At 38.7% G+C, this 15,222-nt stretch overlaps 1 protein-coding gene across 4 annotated transcripts in view; it reads left to right on the plus strand.

The window, feature by feature from the left end:
* Crebrf (CREB3 regulatory factor) overlaps window positions 1–15,222 on the plus strand; it is a 56,941-nt gene that overhangs the window by 10,502 nt on the left and 31,217 nt on the right. For 2 of the 4 annotated variants that reach the window (XM_052195583.1, XM_052195586.1), the window contains exon 2: window positions 13,554–13,679. In XM_052195583.1, the coding sequence (XP_052051543.1) occupies window positions 13,554–13,679 (126 nt within the window). Of the gene's footprint in view, window positions 1–11,229; window positions 11,477–13,553; window positions 13,680–15,222 lie in introns of all 4 variants that reach the window. The other 2 variants (XM_052195585.1, XM_052195584.1) reach the window with 2 other exon arrangements.

Here is a 15,222-nt window from a genome sequence, read left to right on the forward strand (position 1 = left end):
GAGAATCACTGCCCTAGGAAGGTGGGATTGTAGGCTTATGTCACAGTCTCAGTTCTGAGTATCCATGCCTCACTTTAATTCCAGGTAACTGAGTTTTTGTAATAAGTTTAAGTATTAGATTCTGAACTTGGTTCAGGTTTATACCTTTATAACAGCAGAATCCCAAGAACTTGATTAATTACCAAAGAAGGAATCTGAGAAAGTGGCCTTCACTTACTGTCTTTTTTGTGTGTTCTGGTTATACAGTTTAATACAGAATTACAATATTCCTGCAAAGTAAGATGGAACAGTTCTTACATAAAAAGCCAATTAAATGTCTGGAATAATATTCCCAATATTTACTTAAGAAATAGAACCCTTTCCTTAAATGATGATTAATTACAACGTTTTGGAGGCTGAAGCAGAAGGATCATTAAGTTTGAGACTGGACTGGGCTATGCAGTAGTGAGTCTATATCTCAAAAAAGAAAAAAAGAATAGCAACAACAACAACAACAAAGTAAGTTGTGGAAAAGGGAAAATACTAGGCTAGCCAGTAGCCTGTTCTACATAGCAAATCATAGGCTACATAGTGAGACTCTGACTCAAAAAAAAATTTTTTTTTTAGAAACAGATTTTTGGGTGGTGGTAGTTGTTAGGATTGCCTTTGAGCTTTTCTTTGTTTTGGTTTTTTTTTTTTTTTTTTTTTTTTGAGACAAGGTTCACTTTGTAGCCTAAACTGGCCCCAGAACTTGTGGATTCAGAAGGTGTAAGGCTAACCTTCAACCTTGACCAGTCTTGCCTCAGCCTCTTGAGCTTTGGGACATAAGCTTAAGTCACTATGTCTGGATTTTGTTGTTTGGGGATTTAAAAAATGTGTGTACGCATGTGTATGTATCGTGTGTGTATCATGTGTGTGACATGTGCCTACTGAGTCCAGAAGAGGGCATGGGATCCTGGAGCTGGAGTTAGAAGTCCTTGTAAGGTTTCTGATATGGGTTCTGGGAACCCCACTCAAGACCTCTCGAAGATCTGCGAGTTCTCTTGACCAGGGAGCCATCTCACCAGCCTCAGTTTTTCTCTCCTGAATGAAGATTTATTCTTGTGTGTCTTTATGTCTGTGTATGTCACATGCATGTGGGTTTCAATGGAGCCAGTTGTGAGCAATTCAAAGTAGGTACTAGGACGCAAGTTCCAGTTTTCTGGAACAGCCCCAAACTGTTAGATTGAGTTGTCTCTCTAGCCCCTAGAGTTAGCATTTGAAACAGGCTCTTAATTTAGAGTAGACTGAAACTCAGTACTCAAGTAAGATGGCTTGAAATCATCATGCTGCTGCTGGCGCCTCTGTCTCTGCCTCTCCCTAGTGTAGGAATTTGAAGTATAGGCCACTGTGTCCATCTTAAGCAGAGTATTTAATCTAGAATCTCCTTATCATAGAAGTCATTCTGGGCACTAAGCTAAAACAACACTCAGCTTTTGTCTTTGAGTTGAGAAGAGGGACTGCAAACTTGACTCTGTAGCCCTGTGTCTAACCTGTCACAGTCCCTGTTGCTGTAGTACCATGCTCATGTTACAGCTTATGTTATCATTGAAAAGTGTGAAATCTGAAAAAGGGAAACTGAGTTTTGAAGAGCAGCCCAAGTCGCTGAGGACAGGAGTACTAGAGTTGTGAGGATACCTTCAGGTGTCTCCTTGTCTTGGTGCACACATGTGCACATTGCAGCTTACACCAGTGCTGGTCTTCAAGCTGCTGCTCTTAATCATAGTTTCTCTTCCTGTATTTTGTAGCTTTCTGTAGAACAATTGAGAAAACCATCTGTTAAGGGAGATGGATTATTTTAAACAGTCTGAACAAATGACATCTATATCAGTTCAAAGCATGGGTTGAGTTGGTTTTTTACTTTTTAAATCTTATTCCTTCACCCTTTCCTTCCTAGACAAGAATTATTCCAAGTCTCTAAAATCAACTCAAATTCATATAGGGTTTCTGGGAATTAAAAAAAATTCAAGAGTTCAACTTTTAATATTTTTTTCTATCTGATGTTAGTGTTTTTAAGACAAATTAGGAAACTGTTGTAAGATATTTTGGCACACATCCAGAGTGCTCAATAAGTATTGAATGTCAGACTTCTTTCTGGTGACCTCATTAAGTATCAAAGTCAGAGTGCTTTACCTGTGACTCACTGTCCCCAAGGATCTGTGGTCTTCAGAGATTTTTCATTCATTGTCAGCAAAGCTGCCCAATTTCTGGCATTGGTTTTAGCACTGTAGTGAAATAGACAAAGGAATATGATGATTAGTTTTAGAGACATCTCTGTCAGTGAAAGCAAGGAAGAAGAAAAATGTGAGCAAAAATACACAGGCCAAAATCTCACTGTGGGAGAGCCTTAGGGGAAGTGAAGTTGGAGTGTAAGCACCTCAAGGTGCCAGGGAAGCTGCTGAGGTCAGTTTATTTAAAGTGGACGATAGGGGTGGGAAGATTGTTTCACTTGTTATCTTGAATATTTTAGATATTACAGAAGACTTCAGGGTACAGTGCTAAGTAAGATTTGGCAGTCAAGGAAGATTAACTTCAAAATAGACCTCTTGCCAGGTGTGATAGCTCATACCCGTGATCTAGCATCCAACTGGCACAGGCAGAAGGATTGAGGTCAAGATCAGCCTGAGATTTTTTAGGGAAATAGGGCTGTGCATGGTGGGTGGCATATACCGTTAATCCCAGAGAGGTAGAGGCAGGAGGTTTTTGTGAGTTGGCCAGCCTGGTCTACATAGTGAGCTCCAGTTCCAGGACAGCCAGGGTTATACAATGAAACCTTGTCTCAAAAATAACAAAAATGGAAGTAAAGCCTAAGGACTAGAGAGAGGAAAACTGTATAGGCAAACAGAACTATTCAAGGTAATGAGAGCCAAGTAAAGGTTACAGTTAGATGGATATATTTGTGTGCTTAGTAGATCTTTAGTAATAAACCAGCAACATGATTTAGTAAAGTGGTCAGGGAAGAGGTGAGGTTGAGATCAGTCCTCCACACCTGACTGTCAGAGTTCTATTTTGCAGTAGGAACACTTTGATGGAGTTGCTGGCATAGTATCTGTGAGATGGTGGGCTGTTTGCAGAGATACCCTACCTGAAGGTGGTAGGCACATGCATGTATATGTGGAGGTTGAAGGGGATTTGGGAATCTTTTAGACATTGGGGAATTGAGAGTGTAGTGTCTGTGGTGGTAGTTAATGACCTTAGGCAGATCTCTTTCTCTTACTAAAGTGTGTTTTTTAAATTAGTATAAAATAGACAACATGGGAAAGTGATGAACTTTCACCAGTATAATTTTACCAAAACAGTGACTCCTGTTACTTCACTAGATTCTATCATGTGTTTTGAATCTAAATAGCAGTATAACTGTAAACTGAATATTTTGTCAATAGCGGTCGCTAAGAATGGCTGGGTTAGAAATGAAGTCTCTGCTTCTGTCAAGAATTTACCTGTGCCCTTGTGCTCTGGAACAATTTAAATGAAAACACAGGCTTTGCAGAATGCCCCTAATGTCTTCTAGTCATTAGTTTTTAGAAATAAGAAGTGCCCTTCCATCTAACTTAAATTGATGCATTAATGTCTTCCCTGTTGCTTAAAAGGACCTTTTATCCTAGCCTTCCAAAGACACTGAACAAAGTTCAAGGGGAGAGATCACTTTTTTTAAAGGAAAAAAAGATTATTTTATTATGTGTATGAGTGTTTTGCCTACGTATATGCATTTGCACTGTGCATGTGCCTGGTGCCCACAGATGCCAGATGAGGGCTTTGGATCCCCTGGAACTATTGGGTTACAGATTATATCACTTGCCACCATGATGGTTCTGAGAACTGAAACTCTGTAATAACAAGTGTTTCTTTTGTTGTTTCATTTTTTTTTTAAGACAGGGTTTCTTTGTGTGGCCCTGGCTGTCCTGGAATTCACTCTATAGACAGACTGTCAAAGATCTGCTTGCCTCTGCCTCCAGAGTGCTGGGATTAGAGGCATGTGCCACCACCACCTGGCTAACAAGTGCTCTTAACCACTGAGCCATCTCTCCAATCCCAAGAGAAAGCACTTTGAGACCTGAAAATACTCTTAATTCCTTGGGATTTTCAGCAAAATGTGGCTCTCATTCTTTTTATTAATTTTTTTGGTTGTAAACCTAGTTCAGCCCCTATATTTTTAAAATTCTGTGAAACTAATAGAATATTTGAATTGATTGCAATAAAGGGGTTTACAGGGTAAGAGTATAGAAGGAGCACAGTGACTCAATGATGGTTGGACTACTCAAATGACCTTTTGATCTTTAGTTTTAATAAAGTTTATTCTTTGAGAATTTTCATACATACACTGCATTTTTATCATAATAATCTCAACTCATCTCCAGTCCACTTCTTTGCTCTTCAAAAAAAAAGTATCCAATTTGTTATCTTTGTCTTGTTTTGCCTTGTCTGTCTCTAAGATCTACCAGCAATGGGACTTGAGAAATAAACAATGAGAGTCTTATGCTAATAATTCTTGATACAATCTGTAATTGTTGATTTGGGGATTTACATATATGTAAATTCTTGAGTCTAAAGGACTCTAGCAAAGTGTAAACTGTAGTGAAGTTCTTCCATAAGACAGGACTGTGTTGTGTGGGGCTCTTGACCCTGACCTTGCCCCTAGTGCATCCTTGCAGAAGAGGCCTGTGCTTTGTCAGTGGTGTAAAGGTCTTGTGACCTCTTATATCTGCTGTTCTAGCAAGCAGTGGCTTAATTAATATTGTCTGAAGGATTATTTTGACCAGAGTAGAGTAGTTTTCAAAAGGTAAAGAATTGTTAAAGAGAATGAATGTAATAGGATGGGACCATGTGTGGTAGATGGGCTCTGGTTTTCTAAGGTACTTATATGACTGGTAAGCTACTTTTCTTGCCAAACAAGGGAATTCTGTGGTTCACCCAATGTATAACCTTTATCCTATCCAAATCAATAGTTTAGCCTTCTGCTTTACTGTCTCCTCCTTCTCTGTTCCCCTGTCTTTTCTTTCCTTCCTTCACATGTTTCCTAACTTTTATTCCTTTGTTCCCTTCCTTTCTTCCTTTAAGCCTCTGGAAAAATCTATTATTTAAATTAGTTATTGGGAAAGTTTCACCCGTTGTTTGTTTTTATGAGCTGGGATTTCTCTATACATACCCTGGCTGTTCTGGAACTTGTGTGTAAACAAGGCTGGCCTCACACTCACACAGATCTTCCTACCTCTGCTTACTGAATGCTGGCATAGTAGATGTGAACAATGTACCCAATCTCGGGTTTTCCTTCTTTTAGAATGGTTAATGTGTATAGTTTAAAGATAACAGATACCAAGACCTCTCTAATCATGTGGGGAAAAAATCTTAAATACAGACTAGTAAAGATTAGGACAGATCAAAATAAACAGTGGTTTGTACACATACCTTCCAGTATTTATGGCTTTATTCACTATATAGCAAGGGATTGGAACCAATCTAGTTGTACATCAACAGGTAAATGGATAGTGAAAATCTGGTGCATACTATATTAAGGCCACACAATCTCAAAAAAGAAGGAATCCACATGTCCCCTCATCAGTTCCTAGCCTGTAATATGTATATGCATATACACATAATGCACATATGGGTATAACACGTAGATCAAGAAAGGTCAAGTATATGATGAGGTGATGAGAAAGGATAGAATTCAGGTAATGGATACAAGAGTTATGAGAAAAGATAAAAAGCTAGAAAGCTAATTGTTTGTCTAGTTTTAACTGTATGGATTTTTTTGTTTGTTTTTGTGTGATGGGTAAGTACCTAAAAATATAATAGATTATTTTTTTAAAGATTTATTTATTTTATGTATGAGTACACCATTGCTCTCTTCAGACATACCAGAAGAGGGCATCAGATCCCATTACAGATGGTTATGAGCCATGTGGTTGCTGGGAATTGAACTCAGGACCTCAGAAGGAGCAGTCAGTGCTCTTAACCACTGAGCCATCTCTCCAGCCAAATATAATAGATTTTTAAAGTGTAAATCCAAAGTGAATCTCATAGCTTCAGTATGGCTGCTCTAACTCTGCTCACTAAGATGGATAAACTTCAAGTCTTTCTAATCTTTGTGTGATATCTTTTATTTACAAGTTTTATAAATAAAATGTTACTAATAACAGCTTTGATATCTAAAGTATACATCAAAGTATATAAAAATAATATATTTAATAAATATATTATTAAATAATATATATTATTATTTTATATAAATATAAAATTTACCATCTGAAACAGAAACTGTTCATTAAGCCACAACTTCTAGCCCCTGGTAACCCCTGTTCTACTTCCTATCTTTATGAATTTTCTCTGTTCTAGGTTTATGATATAAGTGGAGTCATACAGTTGACCTTTTGCTTTAGTCTTACTTCACCTCACACTCTGTTTTCATGGTTCGTTGTAGCATCTGTTAGAATTGCATCTTTATGTCGAACAATATTCTGTTGTGTGTCCATGCATGCTATTTCAGTTGTTTTCATGTCTTGGCTCTTGTGTTTAATGCTGCTCCGAATATTGGAGTACACATCTGTTTGGATTTTGTTGTTTAAGTTGAGGATAGAGTTGCTGGATCATGTGATAATCCTTTAACCTTTTCAATGAGCTGCCAGATTCTCCCTTACCATCTGTATCATTCTACATCTCTACCAGCAAGCAGTTCATGAGGGTTCTGATTATCCCTGTCCTCTTCAACACTCATTATTTTTAATTTTTTAAGATAATAGCTATATTATTGGGCGTGTTAAAAATTGTAAACATTGTTCTGGTGATGTTGGATGACTCAGAAAGCTGTTTACCACTTACTGTGGGGAGCTATTTTCAAGTTACTGAAAGGAGTCAGTAGCCTAAACCAAGGCAATAAAAAGGAGTACTGACTGTCGTGCATAGTATCTGCTTACGCATTCATAAGAGATTTCATTTATAAAGAGGGTTTTGTGTGTATATGTGTGTATTTATTTTCTTTTTATCCTAAGAGAGAGACAGACTGATTTATTATGTTTTCCAGATTAGCCTGGAATTTGAGCAATGATTCCTCTGCCTCATTCCTCAAGTGTTGGGATTATTGGCATGAGCCACCATAGTTCCAATAGTCTATAAAGAGGCTTATCTGTTTCTTGATATGACTAGGGAGTATACCAAAACTCAGGAGCAGAGGGTCTTGGGGCTCACCAGTTAATTCTTGGATTTGCTTTTGAAGTTATTTGATGAATAGTTTGCAGAGCACTAGGAATAAGCTTTTGTAAGCTGACCTTTGACTGTGTGTACTGTCTTGCTTTGGTTACTGCCTTGTCTAACATAGTAAGCCTTAGCATATGTTCAGAGAACAAAAAAACCTGAGAACAAGAACAGGGCTGTGAAAGACTGGAACTATCTCCTTGGTGTACTCTTGTTGCTCAACATTTACTGACCCCACTCCCTGCCTCAGAGAGCTAGCTCGCTGGTGCAGAATTGATGATGATACCTAGGAAATGTTGCTGTATACATTTTTTTAAAGCCAAGTACAAAAACTCTATTGGCAGATATTCTGATGGTCCAGTTTTGTCTCCTCTGATAAACACAACTGTCCTGAGAACTGGTAAGCCAGTGTGCTGTGAGGGAAAGGAGAGGTGACTGGGAAACTTAAACTTTTTCCTTGTTTGTATTTTATCTGGAGAAAGTAGTCTTTGGGGCTGGGAGGAAGGTTTCATGAACAATTTTAGGAAATGGCATGTGCTGTGTTCAGCTCTTGAGATTTACAGTGCACAGAAGCTCCTTAAAGTTCTGAAGAGACCAGCAGTGATGGCATTAGGTAGTTTTGTTCAGTGTTTTTCAAACCATAACAGTCCTCTGGTCAAGTAAATATACCTTGGAACAAGTATTTTAGTCACATTTTTGGAAATTATAACCCTTGCATTTGATGTATTCCAATATCAAAAATTCTAATATTTTTGAGACCTATGAAGTATAAAATTTCTCTTGAGTGCAAGTTAGACCTTCCCTTAATGTTATTCTGCCATCTTTTAAGCACCTGGGCTTTTTCAAGACTCAGCAGATACTAATGTCTCATTTGTAAATGCTGGTCATCAGAGGGTACAATTTTAGAGCAGTGTCTCGCTATGGGAGATGCTGTGTGTTGGTGAATGCTATAGAATAGATACCTTATCTTTTCTTCCACTCATGTTACACAATTAAAGAAAAATAACCCACACCACAGATCTAAGTGGTAAGAATTTTGTTATTTTATTTTAAGACAAGGTCTCTTGCTATGCAGTCTTGCCAGGTCTGGAACTCATTAAGTAGACATACTGGCTTTAAACTCAAAGAAATCTGCCTACTTTTCTCCTAAGAGTTGGTATTAAAGCTCTGTGCACAGGCCCTTTCAAATTTTTTTAAATGTATTGCTGTGCATGCTGTGTATGTGTGTGTCCATGCATGCCAGAATGTATACGTGGATGGTGGAGGAAACTGTGTGTACTCAATTCTCTCTTTCCACTTTTATGTGGCTTCTGGTAATGGAACTTGGGCTTGAGAAGCACGTCCCTTTGCCCTCTGAATTATCTGGTCAGCCCTTTAATTAGTCCTTAAAGTTAGCTTACAAAGTAATGGGTCTCATTACACTACCTTTGTACATATGTGTAATTATACTTTGTTCTTCCATTTTCCCCCATTGTTCTACCCCATTGCTGCTTCCTTTTCTTTTATTTTATTTTATTTTATTTTATTTTATTTTATTTTATTTTATTTTATTTTATTTTATTTTGGAGTTTTTTTGGATTTGGTTTTTTCAAGACAGGGTTTCTCTGTATAGCCCTGGCTGTCCTGGAGCTCACTCTGTAGACCAGGCTGGCCTCGAACTCAGAAATCTGCCTGCCTCTGCCTCCCAGAGTGCTGGGATTACAAGCGTGTGCCACCACCGCCCGCCCCATTGCTGCTTTCATATCATGTTTTCCATTGCCCTTTCTTCCTACCTCACTCTGAGCTAGATTTTGCTGTGTATACCTTCCAGGCTGTCTTTGAATTCACCACTCTCTACTGCAGGTTTTCTGGGTACCTGGCTTTACAGACATGACATCTCACCAATTAGGTGTTTTCTTTTCCTTTCCTTTCTTTCTTTTTTTTCTTTTTCTTTTTCCTTTTATAGGTGATCCAATGCTGTGTAATGTGCAAGTGAAAATTGTGACTGAATGAGTTGCCCTCTTCTGGCTGCTCTGTTAGGCCAGGCTGTCAGGGTAACATCATAAGTAGACACCAGTAAGTATGTGTTGACTAGAATTTTATTTCTTCCCATATTTTCAAACCCTAGTGGTCGTAATGGTAAGTTTCAGGTTTTAGAAAGTAACAGCTCCAAATTCAGCTGCTGTAGACTACCAGGACTTTACTAGTCCATTTGATTTAAGTAGCATGGCATAAAGGAGTTGTCTTCTTGGAACTAAATAATGGGTCTGGAAAAGATGACATGACTTTCTTCCTACAGAAATCAGGTGGGAAGATGGGAGTAGGACTAAGCTGCATTCCTGCAGAGCCTCATCAGGAGGCCACCTGAGCAAATGCTCATCTGGCAGGCGTGTGCATAATCTTTTCTGTTTGGACCAGTGGTTCTCAACCTTCCTAATGCTGCATGCAATAGTTTCTCATGGTGTGGTGACTCCTATTCATAAAATTATTTTTTGATGCTACTTTAAAACTGTAATTTTGCTACTGTTACGAGCTGTAATATATAAATATTCTTGGAGGTAGTTCTTTGCCAAAGGTCAAAGGGATCAAGACCCACAACTTTGAGACCAACTGCTTTAGACTGTCGCACCAGACTGAAAAGCATTGTTGATTCTGTTTCTGTGCCTACCCTGCCAGTGTTTTCCTCAGCTAGACCAATGTAAGTAGAGTGAGAGAGCCAGCTATGGAAGGGTCAATAGACTTCAGGAAATACACATGGCTGTCAATCCATTAGCCTAAGTGAACAATTAGCGTTCCTTTTCCACTGTCATTTGTTCAAGCAAGCAGTCTTTGAAATCAGAGCAGTGTACCACTCTTAGTCTCTAATCTGCTGAATGTGAGAACTGCAGAAGGCAGTTCAACTTAAGAAGTGATGCTGGTTTTTCTTTTTAAAAGAAGTGACTTAGTGTCTGGACTGAATGAGGGCTAGACCAGGACACTGGTTCTTCGCCCCTGTGGAGTCCAGGAGAGCATATTAAAGTGCATGGCTGAGCTCCACCCTTCCAGTGTATGTTCTAGTGGTGAGGTTAGGGCCTGGGATTCTGTATTTCTAATGCATCCAGGTTGTTGGTATTTCTAAGATTATACCCCAAGGATAATTTGGAGAGGATGAAGGTGGATGTAGCTTTTCAGATTCTTTCCATTAAGGTTTTCGTAAGTAAGGAGAGAAGGCCTCTACCTCTTTAAGACCCCACACCAGTGATTACAGTCAGCTTAACCCAAGCCTTGGAAATACTGTGCAAGGTAGTTCTTGGTCATTTACCATATGCATGTCATTGAACATGGAGTAACTTTTTCTTTCTTTGGGAACAATAGTTTAGAGTATACTTCATGAGGGAACTGGACTGGGCAGTAAGTAGAAAACTCTTTGCAGCCTAAAACAGTAAGTTTTAAAGGACAGCTTTTACACATATATACATCAAAGGATAATGTTGATGAATTAATAGATGTTATATTTAATGTAGAGGATATGTTAAATTCTTTCTGTTTATTCCTGACAGCTAAATACTTATAAGATCTATAAACTGTCGATCACTTTTACAGTCAGTAATTATACAATGAAATTTAAATTTATTTTTTCACAACAGTGATAAAGGGAATGAAAACTTGACTTTAGAATTAATATATCTTTCAAATCACAGAAAAGATGAGGATATATTAAAGTTTTTTTTTAAAAAAGACTTACTAATTTATTTTTTTACTTATCTTTTTGATAGAGAGTCTTTCTGAATAGCCTGGGCTGGCCTAAAACTTGTTTTGTAGCCCAGGGTAGCCCAGCGTTGTGATCTTCCTGACTCATCTCCAGAGTGCTGTCCCACATTCATTACAGGTGTATGCTGTTGGTTTCAGTTGCTAGCTGGTTATTGACAAACCTTATTTCAGAAATAAACAAGGTTAAAGGTTATATTTCAGAATAGTAGATGTTATAACATGACAAAGTTCTTGAAAATTCAACTGTAAGACTTATTTAAAGCACAGTGTTCTTTATTGTTCATTTGAAAGGTCAACTTGTTTTCAATGGAGCTCAGTGAAGTTACTTTCTGTTATTTGACAGAACCGCAAATTTATTTTTTTAAAAAAGTGGTGACCCAAGCAGTTGAACTGAAGGTATTCTGGGAAAATCTGCTGTTTATTGTGAAAATCATCTTTGATCTTGGAATTAAAAGTAAAACTGGAAAGGAATTTACAAACAAGAAAAAGAAGAAGTTTGGAATTGGACTCACAGGATCTGGGCTTGGAAATGCCTCAGGTAAATCCCATTTGGAATAGTGTACAGTGTGATTCTCTGTGGTGATAAAAAGGGCACGGTGTTGCTGCTGGAAGCCTTCTGCATCTTAACACAGCTTGGCACACTAGCTTCAAAGACAGCTTATTTCTGCCCTCACCTGAATGTGAGTATGTGCTCCTTGTTTTCCATATTTGCTGTAGCCTTTAAGATTTCAGTGAGTTTGACACAAGCAGTATGGTGGGTAAGTAGGTTACTTACTAAACCTGCTGGCCTTATGAGGGCAGAATGACTTACCTGGAAATTTAATCTGCCACCCAAATCCTATTTTTGGTATTTTGATATTTTGCTTCTCAACTTTCCCATTTACAAGCATTGATAAGTGGTGATTTTGTCTCACACATAGAAGCACACATATCTGTATGTTCTGTAAATACATCTAAGAGTGACTGGTATATTCATATTCTTATCCCCTAATCCCCATGTGTGTGCATATGTATGCATGTGTGTTTGTGTTTGTGTGTGTGTGTGTGTGTGTGTTTAGCTCTTTCTTTCTTTTGACCTGGTCTTTCTGTGTAGGTGAAGCTGGCTTCAATTTCACAATCTTCCTGCCCTGACCCTGAAAATGTTGAAATCATAGCCATACAGTATCACCTCAGGCTGAGACAACTCCTTTTTATTGGTCTCTTTGAGTTTGAGGCAACCACTGAAATAAAAACCAGAAGCTTATTTGTCTGAATTTTCTTATCCAAACTTTCCCCTATTTCTATTCATGGTTAATTTTCACTCCCACCCACCCCCAGTTCAAGTACTGGGAAGAAATCTAGAAATAATAAGCAGGAAGAGACTCCTAAGTGGGACTGTACACGACAGCCAATCCCTTGGGGCACACGAATCAAAAAACAGCCAGGATAGCTTGGTGACTGCAGCAGAGGCTAACAAGGAAACCTTGGTAACTGATACTTAAAGGACCAGAAGTGACTTTTCATCCCAACCTCTGTCCTCAAAGAGCCACAACAAGGTGTGGTCTGCTGTCTATTGGCTGCTTGAATTAGGACTCTATAACTTGTTTGCTTAAGCTAGATTTTTGTAAAAAGAAAGACCTCAAAGTATTGGAGGGTCCGGTGAAAATCAATCAAAGCTGAGCACATGTGGTGTGGGAGTACCTAGGAGACCAGAGAAGGCAGGTCAGGGTAGGAAGAGAGGCGTGTAAGTAGGAAGTAAGCTGGTAGGCCACTAATGTTATAAAACTCTTGAAACTTGTGGGAGAGTAAAAAGAATGTTTTTAGTTTTTGTAGTTAGATTTCAGAGTGTGGCTTCTCTTTTTATTTGAGCCAGAGTGTGCAGCTGAAGTGGTTTGGATCCGTGATAAAATGTAAAGGGGAAAGAGGAGAACAGGAGAGCAAGTCTGTATTTCTAGCCGTGTCTTATAGACTTAGGAGGCTATTGTGTTGTTCCTGTTGGTTGGACAAAGTATCTAAATTGGGGTGGCAAGATGGCTCAATGGGTAAAGAAAGGCTCTTGACACTGAGCATGATTGGCTTGAGTTCAGTCTCCCAGACCCTTAAGATGGAAAGAGAACATTCACTTCAACAAGTTGTCCTGTGACTTCCACATCCCCCCATTACCCAAATTTATAAGAAGATACCCAGATGTTCTTTGCTTCGGGAAGTAAGACATTGGACTCAGGAATATAGTTTAGGTCTGACTTACTGTTGCTGCAGCCCTCAGAAAACAGGAGGGCATTCTCTTCTTTAGGGGGAATTAGAACAGAATCTTGTTTGAGAAGGATTTTAGGAAATGTTTATTTAGCTTAAAAAATTAAAGCACCCAGTGTTGTATGCTAGTGACCAAACCTCAGTTTTTAGAAGTTGTTAAGATGAACTGTTCTGATATTTTTTTTATCTGTTCTGATATATATCTTAGTTCTTTTCCTCATAGAGGTCCACGTTTAGTGCTAAGAAAGCTCTTGGTGTGCTACACAAAAGAGACAGGGTTATTTCTTGAAGTAAATTATGTACTGGGGTAAGGATGAGCTTATGTGTAGTAAGTTGGGCTTGAAGCTGACTGTAAATGAAATGTGAAAATGGTTTTGTTGTAGCCCAGCGTAAGCGGAATGGACCCGCCTTTTGGGGATGCCTTTCGAAGCCACACCTTTTCAGAACAGACTCTGATGAGCACAGATCTCTTAGCCAACAGTTCTGATCCAGATTTCATGTATGAGCTGGTAAGCAACATTTTTTGTTTGTTTTAGTTTTAATTAATCTGAATCAAAATGATGTTGTAGAGTTTTTAATTTATAAATATCTGAAAAGAGAAAAGAATGTTCATGATGTTAAGCTTTATACAGGTAAAACCATTACCCAAGAGGCTGAGGAAGGAGGATTGTGGAGGCCACAGAAATCTGGTTTTAAGAACAGGAATATGACTAGGGTCTGGGTTTGGTTCTTGTGACTAAGTCTGGTAATTTTAGAAAGATACCCATATTGATGAAAGTAGTATATGAAGAGATTATCTGTTTAGTTGTTCATGAGGAAAGTAAGCCGAGTGTGTGATACAGTAAACTGCTAAAGGGCTTCTAAGCTCACAAATTAAGGCTGGTCAATGGTGGCACACACCTGTAATCCTAGCACTTTGGAGGCAGAGGCAGGCAGCTTTCTGAGTTCGAGGCCAGCCTGGTCTACAGAGTGAGTTCCAGGATAGTCAGGGCTATAGAGAGAAACCCTGTCTCAAAAAAACCAAATCCAAAAAAAAAAAAAGGAAGAAAGAAAGAAAAGAAAAGCTCACAAATTAAGGAATGGCACGAGCACAAGATGTATGGTAGAGATGATAAGACATATTAAATTAGCAACTATAAACATCGTGATAGGGTATTGACTTGTTACTGAGGTAGACACAAAGTTCCCAAGGTAAAAAATAACAATTTATTTTGTGTGTGGGGATAGATTTACCTGCACATGTCTGTGCACTACATGTGTGCAGTACCCACAGAGGCCAAAAGAGCATATGTGATCCTGTGGAACTAGATAGTTGTAAGCCACCAAGTGGGTGCTAGGATTGGAACCAAGGGCTTCTGTAAGACTTATCAAGTGCTCTTCTCGGAAGCCCCCACTCCCCACTTCCCCCCCCCTTTTTTTATTATTAAGGCAGGCTCTCACTTGTAGCTTTGGCTGGCCTAGAACTTGCTATATAGACTAGACTGGCCTGAAACCTCACAGCTACCTGCCAACTGCCTCATGAGTGCTTGGATTAAAGGTTTGTACCACCATGACTAGCCCAAGTGTCAGGGTAAGGGACTTATACTTTAACTGTGCACATGAGTGAAGGTACCTAAGGAGGCCAGAGGTGACAGATATCCCTGGAGCTGGGAGTTAAAGGTGGTTTTGAGCTTCCAGACAACAGTGCAGGGAACCCAGCTTGGGTTCTTTAGAAAGTCAGTAAGGACTCTTAACTGCTGAGCCATTTTTGTAGCCCCCAATATAATTTTAATTACATGTTATTTAAACAATACAGAAATGCTGAAAATTTGTAAAGTTGAGTATATAAGCCTGGGAGTTCATTAAAAATCATTGAGTGTTCTATACCTAATAAAAATAGGGTATGGTATATAAACTACTAAAGTGAAGCTACTCACACATACACAGACACAAACATAAACTAAAAATTCATTGAGACAAAGTAAACTGGAAAAACCAAAAACCCATTCTTTTTCTGAGTCTTCACTCTTCAGATTTTCTCCAAAGGTAACTACTGTTAGTAGATACAGATGA

The sequence above is a fragment of the Apodemus sylvaticus genome, chromosome 10 (genome assembly GCF_947179515.1).
Source record: "Apodemus sylvaticus chromosome 10, mApoSyl1.1, whole genome shotgun sequence".
Taxonomy (NCBI): domain Eukaryota; kingdom Metazoa; phylum Chordata; class Mammalia; order Rodentia; family Muridae; genus Apodemus; species Apodemus sylvaticus.